The sequence below is a fragment of the Thalassophryne amazonica genome, chromosome 9, assembly GCF_902500255.1.
Source record: "Thalassophryne amazonica chromosome 9, fThaAma1.1, whole genome shotgun sequence".
NCBI lineage: Eukaryota > Metazoa > Chordata > Actinopteri > Batrachoidiformes > Batrachoididae > Thalassophryne > Thalassophryne amazonica.
In genome coordinates, this window is record NC_047111.1 from 63,331,346 (window position 1) to 63,342,560 (window position 11,215).

General features: G+C 40.2%; 1 protein-coding gene across 1 annotated transcript; it reads right to left on the minus strand.

Moving 5' to 3' along the window:
- Positions 1 to 7,912: 7,912 nt before the first annotated feature.
- Positions 7,913 to 8,917, minus strand: LOC117517936 (olfactory receptor 6C4-like). The gene has a single exon (XM_034179065.1). It carries the CDS (start codon positions 8,915 to 8,917, stop codon positions 7,913 to 7,915), a length of 1,005 nt encoding a protein of 334 aa, XP_034034956.1.
- Between the last annotated feature and the right edge of the window lie 2,298 nt (positions 8,918 to 11,215).

Sequence of the window (11,215 nt, forward strand, 5' to 3'; positions counted from 1 at the left end):
AGACAACAGCACATTCCCCATACTACAGTGAGAAGTATCTTGGAGATCCTGGGGCCAGGTACTTTAGATGGGAGGGCAGTGAACCAAACACCAATCCCTTTCTCTGGGTGGGTTGAGATCAAGTTCAGACTCCCTACAAATGAGACCACACAGTTGGAGCTGCTAGTGCCAGTTTTAGTTGCTCATGAAGAGGGGGTGGCTGAGGAACCAATTATTGGGTTCAATGTAATTGAGTACCTATTGGAGAGAGGCATAGAGCCACCGCATGTAGTTGCAGAAGCAGTCAACACAGCATTTTCTTTTGACTGTAAAAAGACTGAAGTTTTCTTAAAAGTGATGAAAGGTGGAGAGGACAGAGTAGGGCAAGGTACAGTGAAAAGGTAGGGAGCTCATCAATATTCCAGCTGGTCAAACAAAAGCTGTAAAGTGTAGTGTGAGAGCAGGCCTGCTTCCAGATCGCTAAGATGTCCTGATTGAGCCCGACTCACTTCTCCGGAAGGATTACAGTTCAAAGAGAGTGTAGTCAGTTACAGAGGGGTCCCCAGTCCCGCTTCACCATCCCAAGCACAAATAACACAGCCCATGAGATCTGATTGCCACCCAGATGGTCAAAACTATCTACCCAGCTGCCACTAAACCGGTGGATATGTCAGCTACGAAGGGAAGTGCCCCTCACAAGTGAAGTATCCACTCAACCAGTAGAAAAGCAGAGAATTGGACAAGCACATGAAAACAACAACCACCAGGATGCTTGGGATCCACCAGTCCCTATTTCCCATCTTTCCCCAGTGCAACAGCAGGACGTTAAATGACTACTGAGAGAGGAGAGTAATGCATTTGCTCAAGATGAATATGATGTGGGCAACATACCTTCTCTGCAGTTGAAGATCCGCCTCAATGACCCCACCCCAGTAAGGCAAACTTATGTCTCAGTTCCAAAACCACTCCACAAAGAGGTAAAAAAAAATACTTTGAAGATCTGTTAAATATGGGATGGATAGCTAAGTCCAAATCTTCCTATCCTAGTCCCATAGTGTGTGTGTGGAAAAAAGATGGAAGCCTCAGGTTGTGTTGTGACTATAGAGAACTAAATCAGAAGTCAATCCCTGATCGACATCCAATCCCACGCATACAAGACATGCTCAACACCTTGAAGGGCAGTGCCTGGTTTTCGGTCCTGGACCAAGGCAGGGCATATCACCAGGTCTTCCTAGAACAGTCAAGCCACCCTCTCACTGCATTTATACACCCTGGGGATTGTATGAGTGGGTGAGAATCCCACTTGGTTTATCATCTGCCTCTGCAGAGTTCCAGAGGTCAATGGAGGAGTGCCTGGTGGGGCTGCGTGATGACATCTGTCTTCCTTACTTGGATGATAATTTTGTCCACTCTCAGACATTTGGAAGTCACTTAGATGATCTGAGAAAAGTCCTGGAGTGTTACCAGAGCCATGGAGATAAGTTAACACCAAAAATCATGTGAAATTTCTGGGAAGATTGGTCACCAAAGATGGTCACACTATGGACCCTGCTGAACTTGCCCCTGTCCAAGCTTTGAGAACTCCCACCACGATTGGTGATGTCAGAAAACTGTTGGGCTTCATTTCATACTACAGAAATTACATTCCAAACTTTTCACGCATAGCAAAGCCCCTGTACAACCTTCTCTCCACCGAAAAGACAGTGAAGGGAAAGGACAAACAAAGAAAACAAGACAAAAAGACACAAAACAAAAGGGGCCAATTGCCTTCATCGCACCCAGTCCAGTGGTCAGTGGAGCATCAACAAGTTTTATGACAACTGATTGATTTCCTGTCCGAGCCACCAGTCCTTGGATATCCTGATTATGAACAGACATTCATCCTACACTGTGACCCAGCTTCCAAAAAGACGACGACAAAAGACGAATTTTTGATTTTTGATAGAGAATAAAGACGCTCAAACCTTTATTTACCTTTAACGAGCCAGACTCCAGAGCGCTGCAGAGAAAAACATCCAGGTCAGTTGAGACGTTCAACAGTGACTTGAACCACCGCCGCAAAATCACAGCACGATAACAGCGATCGTCTCCGCCACCGACGGGGATTGTCACAAAATTTGCACCACGGATAGATATTAGGGCAGTGGAAGATTCCACTGAATTTTGGAGGTGATCTGGATCCAGACTCTGGATCAAGTTTAACTTCATAGGCTTTGAAGGATTACATCCTTCAAAGCCGGTAGCAGGTATAAGGAGGAGGAAGGGTGTTGAGGGTTAGGGTGTTTTGTTGATCATTGTTTAGTTGTGTGCACTTTGTTTTTCTATCTTGTAAATATGTAGTATAAAATCACACGCATTGCATATGTACGAGGTCTGTCAATAAAGTTTAGGTCCTTTTTATTTTTTTCAAAAACTATATGGATTTCATTCATATGTTTTTACGTCAGACATGCTTGAACCCTCATGCGCATGTGTGAGTTTTTCCATGCCTGTCGGTGACGTCATTCTCCTGTGAGCACTCCTTGTGGGAGGAGTCGTCCACCCCCTCGTCGGAATTCCTTTGTCTGAGAAGTTGCTGAGAGACTGGCGCTTTGTTTGATCAAAATTTTTCTAAACCTGTGAGGCACCTCGAAGTGGACACGGTTCGAAAAATTAAGCTGGTTTTCGGTGAAAATTTTAACGGCTGATGAGAGATTTTGAGGTGATACTGTCGCTTTAAGGACTTCCCACACAGTGGGACGTCGCGCAGCACTCCGAGGCGCCGTCGTCAGCCTGTTTCAAGCTGAAAGTCTCCACATTTCAGGCTCTATTGATCCAGGACGTCGTGAGAGAACAGAGAAGTTTCAGAAGAAGTCGGTTTCAGCATTTTATCCGGATATTCCACTGTTAAAGGAGATTTTTTTAATGAAAGATGTGCGGACGGATTGCAGCGTCGGTTCGCAGCCGCCGCAACGCTCCGCCACAGGAAAAACACCTCTGTTGGAAGCCTTAAGGACAAGTTGGAACATGCCCAACTGTTAAACAATTTCTCAGATATTCACTCCACTGAAAGCCATCAAAAGCTGCCTGGATTTTACAAATGGTTATCAACACTGAGGTGTTTTTCCTGTGCCGCCGCACCGCGCCGGCTGCATCCTGAGGCGCGGACCCGTCCGCACGTCTTTCGTTAAAAAAATCTCCTTTAACAGTGGAATATCTGGATAAAATGCTGAAACCGACTTCTTCTGAAACTTCTCTGTTCTCTCACGACGTCCTGGATCAATGGAGCCTGAAATGTGGAGGTTTGCAGCTTGAAACAGGCTGACGACGGCGCCTGGGAGTGCTGCGCGACATCCCACTGCGTGGGAAGTCTTTAATGCGACAGTATCACCTCAAAATCTCTCATCAGCCGTTAAAATTTTCACCGAAAACCAGCTTAATCTTTTGAACCGTGTCCACTTCGATGTGCCTCACAGGTTTAGAAAAAAGTTTGATCAAACAAAGCGCCAGTCTCTCAGCAACTTCTCAGACAAAGGAATTCCGACGAGGGGCTGGACGACTCCTCCCACAAGGAGTGCTCACAGGCGGATGACGTCACCGACAGGCGTGGAAAAAGTCACGCATGCGCACGAGGGTTCAAGCATGTCTGACGTAAAAACATATGAATGAAATCCATATAGTTTTTGAAAAAAATAAAAAGGACCTATACTTTATTGACAGCCCTCGTATGTAGGTATGTGTATATATGTATGTATCTACACTAGAGATGTTTATGATGACGGGACTTGAGTTTGTGTTGTGTTAAATGTGTTTGTAGCATGGCCCAAGCAGAGGGTCACCCATTAGAGTCTGGTCTGCTTGAGGTTTCTTCTTCAATACATTGGAGGGAGTTTTTCCTTACCACTGTTGCCTGAGTGCTTGCTCTGGGGGTTGGTAATGAGTATATACTATATGTATGTTTGTATGTATATAAGGGGTGGGCGTTTATAAGCTTTGCTTCTGCTCACCCCCTTTTGGTCACACATGTCACTGTGGAATTGTCTTGTGTATCAGTTTTTTGTTACTGTTGAGTTTGTGTGCCAAATTCATTCATTCATTCAAATCTACTTCACATATTCTCACCATATTTGCACCACAGATACATATCACACCATGGAAAACTCCATTAGATTTTGGAGGTGATCCGGATCCGGACTGTGGATCAAGTTTAACTTTATAGGCTTTGAAGGATTACGTCAAAACTACTTCACAGATTCTCACCAAATTTGCACCACAGATAGATATTAAGCCACGGAAGACTCCACTGAATTTTGGAGGTGATCCGGATCTGGATTCAGATCCTAGATAAAGATTTCACTTTATATAGGCTTTGAAGGATTACATTAAGACTACTTCACAGATTCTCACCAAAGTTGCACCACATATACATATTACACTATGGAAGACTCCATTAAATTTTGGAGGTGATCTGGATCTGGATCTGGAGCTTTCACTTCATAGGCTTTTAAGGATTACGTCGAAAGTACTTCACGGATTCTTAACAAATTTGCACCGCAGATAGACATTAGGGCATGGAAGACTCCACTGAATTTGGTAGGTGATCTGGATCAAGAAACTGGATCAAGATTTCACTTTATATAGTCTTTGAAGGATTATGTCAAAGCTACTTCACGGATTCTCACCAAATTTCCACCACAGATAGATATTAGGGCATGGAAGACTGCACTAAATTTTGGAGGTGATCTGGATCCGGATTGGCAGACATCAGAAATCTTGGATTGCTCTTGTTTAATTGTTTTCTTGATGTAAAGCAATGGCTGTCCCAAAACATCCTTTACCAAAAATGATGATTAAAAACAGAGACCACTGTGTTTGAACTTTCTGGGATGGTGAATGATGCAGCATCAAAATTGGTGCTCTGGCTAATTTAGTAAAACCAGCTGTCAAGAATATGGGAGTGATATTTGATAGCTGGATGACGTTTGATCATCAGATAAACTCTGTTGTCAATACAAGTTTGTCCAGCTACAGTATGTGTGTCTTCTAGCTAAAGTAAAGCACTTTCTCAGTAGACGTGATCTGGAGTTCATGCATTCATCAGCTCCAGACTTGATTGCTGTAATGCACTTTACACTGGTATTAATCCATCTTCTCTTCTCTTGCACGCCTCCAACTTGTGCAAAATGCTGCTGCTCGTCTTTTAATGTACACTTCCAGATGTGAACATATTACGCCTGTACTTCACTGCTTCCAGTTTGTTTTAGAATTGATTTTAAGATTTAAATGTTTGTTTTCAATGCTATTAATGGCCTTGTGCCTTCCTACCTGTCTGAAATTGTAACTCTCCACACTTAAAGTAGGACGTTACGGGCAGCTAGTCATCTTTGCTGAGATGTTCCAAGGTTAAAATGCCAGGATAACAGTTGGTCCCAGTCCAAATAGAGTTAAATATAGTCTATCACAGTGCTAAATCAATTCTCTCACAGAGTAAAATCAACTCTATCATGCTGTGAACAACTTGAGTTGAAAAACATGATTTGACAAGTCTGTAGAGCTAATTTCACTCTATAATAGAGTGTATTTAACTCTGTTTGGACTGGGACAAAATGTTATCCTGGCAGAGTGTATTTTACTTAGCAAAATTTACTGTGTAGCTGGCACCAGACTGTGGAACAAGCTGCCTCCTGATTTACACACTACTCCTGACTCAGCACTTTTTAAATCAAAGCTAAAAACATTTATTTATTTAAACTGGTTCTTAATACTAGCCAGGTTACCTGGTTCTGTGACTTGTTTTGTTTTTATGTGCTATTTTCAACCTAGACTTACCCTTAAAAACTTAGTTATCTTTATAGTGGTGCAGCTTAGCTAAAATTTCCATAAGAAAATGTTAATTTTGTGATAAAAGCATGGAATTTGGCACACATATTCTAAATTAACTGTTTATATTCAGATAGGGGCAGCACGGTGGATTAGTGGTTAGCACTGTTGCATCACAGCGAGAAGGTCATGGGTTCAATTCCCACCTGTGGCCTTTCTATGTGGAGTTTGCATGTTCTCCCTGTGTTTGTGTGTGTTTCCTCCAGGTGCTCCGGTTTCCTCCCACATTCAAAGGCATGCAGGTTAGGTGGATTGGACTCTTTAAATTGTCCGTAGGTGTGCAAGTGTGTGTGAATATGTTTGTTTGTCTGTTTGTGGCCCTGTGACAGACTGGTGTCCTGTCCTGGGTGAACCCCACCTCGCGCTCTATGACTGCTGGGATAGCCTCCTGCGACCCTTAACTGGACTAAGTGGTTGAAGATGAGTGTGTGTGTGTATTTTCAGATATGGATCCATTCTGGAGCTGACTTATGAGCTACAGGGGTCAATAAAGATTTACACAGGAATCAAAATTTAAAAATGCTCCAATCATGTTGAAAACTATACTACATTATTTGTCTGATCATAACGATTCTAAAAAGGTATAGTTTGGACTATGTATGACTGAATTCCATGGAGTTATGGGATAAAACAGCAAAAATGGTGACAAAGGTCAGTTTCAGTTTGTACAGGGGTCAAAAGTTAAAGTTGGTCCAATTTTGTTAAAAAATATACAAATTATTGGTTGATTTAATAGCATTTTTTAAAGGAATAGCTTGCACCGTCTATCATGCTTAGTTATCATGTTACGGGGTAACATATGTCATAGAATCCAATGGACATCAACGTTGTTTGACCTTTACTTTGGAAACCATTCAACACAGTAAAAACTACTCCATTTATATTGTGTTTCACCAATAATTTGCATCACTTTTTAACAAAATTGGAGCAACTTTAACTTTTGACCCCTGTACAAACTGAAACTGATCTTTGTCACCATTTTTGCTGTTTTTACCCCATAACTCCAGAACATTCAGTCATAGATAGTCCAACTATACCCTTCTGGAATCATTATGATCCAACAAATAATGTGGTATAGTTTCCAACATGATTGGAGCATTTTTAAATTTTGACCCCTGTGTAATTGACCCCTGTAGCTCATTAGAGGTTAGCTCCAGGATGGCGCCATATCTGAAAATAAACATTAGTTAATTTAAAATATGTGTGCTAAATTCCATGATTTTATCACAAAATGAACAATTGTTTTGCTATGCCACCCCACTGTGACTTGTATTGGCCCTAACCAATTTGTCGCCATAGGCAAGATTTTTAATGGAGTACCCTCCCTCACAATTAAGTCATCATATTATTGTGGCAAGCTGCATGGAAGAACAAAAACCAAGCCAGAGCTTTGGTCTTTTCTGCATGAGGTACTATTATTTTTACACAACACAGAGGGAAAACATCAAACACACTGCAGTTTACACTTATGGTACCAAACTTCCATAATGCATTACAGCACATCAAATTACAGCCTTAGTGATCACAGCGTAAATCCAACAACAAAATGTTTGTTGGGTGATTGTAATCAAAAAGATCAGATGAAATTAAGTAAATAAACTTACGAAGAAAATACAGAAAGTTTTGTGTATTTAATGAATGTAAATTACTTCCTTAACTCGATTTTCTGTACATATAATGAACAAACTTTTTGTTGTTAATATCACAGATTTAATTTTGTTGTCATTACATCTCCACAGATTCATTTTTCTCAGTGTAAAAACTGCATTGTTACTGCTCAGTATCTGAAGGATGAAATGATATCAGATTAAATGTAGTGTTTTCAGTCATTACAAGCAATACCATAAATTATTAGCCAAGATTGTTGTATGGTCATACTGTATTAAATGCAAAATACCATAATCCTGAATAACAATTGTCAGCACATTATGAAAAATGTGCTGACTTGGACACTTCTGTGTGATAGTTTGTTTCACAATTTATTTTACAGATAACTTTATAGACATCAAAACACACCTCGATTCTCTGATGTAAAGTTCATGTCTCTTCACTTTATTTACAATGAAATTGTAATTTAAATTTGAGGAATTTTTATAACAGCTACATGATGAATATTACTAAAGTATTTGATTTTCAATACCTTTTTCATAGATATTTTGATTTCTTGTGTCTGTAGAACATAAATAAATGGGTTTAACATGGGTGGAATGACAGAGGTCAGAGACAGATTTATCATTCTGCTATTTGGATGCATGTGGGCAATAAAGGTCAATGAGAGCAAAACTGGGAGGAAATAGATTGCCACTAATGAAAGGTGAGCACTGCAGGTTTTAAAAGCTTTTACTCTTTCCTGAACTGAAGCTACCTTTGTCAAAGTGCAGCCAATATATGAGTAACTAAACAAGATAAATATCAGTGGAAACCAAAGAATGAGAACTGGTAACAGCCAGCCAAGTACAACAGCAGAGGTTGTGTCATTGCAGGCCAGCTGGATTATTTGGCTGTAATCACAGAAATAACTGTTAATAATCACTGACTTACAGATGGAAAGTCTTGTCAGAAGACCCACTGCAATGAACACAGCAGTTAAGACAAAAACCCAGAAAAAGCCAACCAAAGAAAATATAAACCTGTGTGTGACCTTCATGTGATAGTGCAGTGGGAAGGTGATCGCTACCAGTCTGTCATAGGAGAGAACAACCAGATTAAGAGACTGCATAGAAAGACACGTGTAGGAGAAAAAGAGAAATGTCATACAGTCATTATAGGAGATGATGTGGTGAGCAAACAGAAATATGTCAAGAACCTTTGGTACCTGAACAGTGCTACCAAGCAGGTCTGTCCATGCAAGATTAAAAACTGCAACATATTTTGGAGTTCTTAGATTTTGGTCCAACAATATTACAGCCATCACAGCTGTGTTTCCCAACACTGACACAATATAAACAAAAAAGAGAAATGCATAGTAATAGTTTATATGAGGTATGCCAGAAAATCCATTAATTATGAAATATGCAGGACGCACAAAGGTGATGTTTCTTCTGAGGGCAGAGTTGAATAATTCCACTGAAAGCGTCATTGTTCAGCTTTTGCTGTATGTTGCATTGTGGACTGAGCAGTGTCTCTGTCAGTGTGTCCTATATGGAGACAAATCTCACAGGCCACCCCCCCCCCCAACACACACACACACACACACACACACACACACACACACACACACACACACACACACACACACACACACACACACACACACACACACACACACACAGAGAGAGAGCACTCCTATGGAACTAAATCAAGGCCAAAAGTTTTGTAATCTGAAAATAAAAAAAGATTGAAAAACTAAATTTTGAAACTGAAAATTAAAGTTTTGTAATCTGAAAATTAAAAAAAGATTGAAAAAATAAATTTTGAAACTGAAAATTAAAGTTTTGTTCTTGAATTTTATAATCATTTAAAAAGTATTATCAAAATAAAAATAAGTGTAAGATATATATAGTTTTCAGTTTAAATACATTTTTGATTAAGCTCTGTAATTGTTTTTTTGATCAGATAATTTATTTTCATTCATATTTCTTTTTTTCACCTTCAGATCTTTTTTTCACTTTCAGATCTTATTTTTTCAGTTTCAAACCTTTGGCTCCATTCTGGCGTGGGAGGACGTGGCTTCAATTGAGAGGGGCGTGGAATTGTGAGTGACAGGAGCAAAACCTTCAGTTTTTGTTTGAAAATATTGGAGACCTTTAATCAAAGGCCAAAAAGTAGCCCAAAACATTGACAGGCATGGAATCCATCACATTGGAGAGAAACATTTATGATATATTTGTAATGGAGTATGCTTCCTGGTTGTCATGGAGACAAATAAACAGTGGTGCATGAAGGAGGGGGCAACAGAAGCAGAGAATAGGAAACGTATGATGCGGGTGGATTTTAAAAAAAGATTACGTTACGAAGATCCTAAGGAATATTAAGCCATTACATGTTGATTTTTCAGTCAGTAAACGTGTCACCATTTCATTCACCCATAGTTGGTGCTGTTTTTTCCTCCATAATTGATAAGCTGACTGCGCTTGTTGTGATTAGCTCCATTAGCTATCACTGCTAAGCCTAACATTCACAGCAGTATCACTGAATCGCTTTAAGAGACCAACATGAATTCTATCTGACAGTAGCCGAGGGCAAAATATCAGAGTTTTGATGGCAGCTCAGATGAGGAGTGTTATGTCTATTTGGGATTAACCGTTGTCACTGAAGTAAAGCTCTGCTCCAGCTAATTTGGGGCAGGAAGCACTCGAGCTTTTCGTTACTGAAGGAATATATCCTAAATGTGCTTAAATATACATTAAACTTTTGTGCTTTTTCCCCATTCAGTATCATCATAATATTATTTATCTTTTATTGAGCTAAAAATATATTGTTGCATGAGTGTGCTTTAATGTTTAGAAGTCATCATTTATATTGTGACGCCTACAAATATGTATGGTCACAAATTTTGAATTATTATATTTTATTTGTTTTTTTGTATGAAAAGACTAGACAGCTGAATGTGTTTCCTAGGGAGAATCTCAGATTGTAGATCTCTAATTCTACCACAAGAGGGAGTATCCGCGTGGTTGCTGTGTGTGCGTCAGGCTGACGTTCCACAGACAGCTACAAGCCCGCCATGAAGAAACACACAAGTGACTCCTGTCTCTTCTTCCCTGTCAATACAGGTTAGTATAGTGTGTCAAACAACCACAATTCCAGTTAAATGATTGTTAAAAACCCGTGGAGTGTATAGATGAAGTCTTAGATGTAGAAATAGCGATGTAAACAGTGTGATAAGCTTAAAGAGAAATAGCTCCACTCTCCCCCATTAGGAACAATGGCACAAAATGGCGGTCTGCCGATGGTTTTAGTAGGCCTTGTAGTGCTCCTGTACATTTATTTTAGTTTTGCTTTTGTGAGTGACGGTATTTTAGAGTTGCAGTGTGAATTAATTTGCTTATGTGAATGTTCAAGCTTACTATTTTGGGTCCAGTTAAAAGAGCACATAAACACGATACTAGTATTGTGGTTAATGTGTACAGTATGAGTGTGTGGATCCAGAAATTCCCGCCGGCACCCCCCAGGTGGTTAATGAATCGGACAGCGCCTGTTAAGGACGAGAGGTGAGGTAAGTCAACACTGTTCACACAAATACTGTTTAGGATTCACACCATCAGCAAACACATTCAGGTTCTACTTCAGACTCAAATTAAAGAGACAGCTCACACAGCCTGTGGAGGACCATCAATCCGCACGCCACGGCTGTGAAGAGCGAATTTACACAATTATCAGAGTAGCTCAAATATTGCTGCGTGCAAGACGCCAAATTACTACTGTTAATTACTCA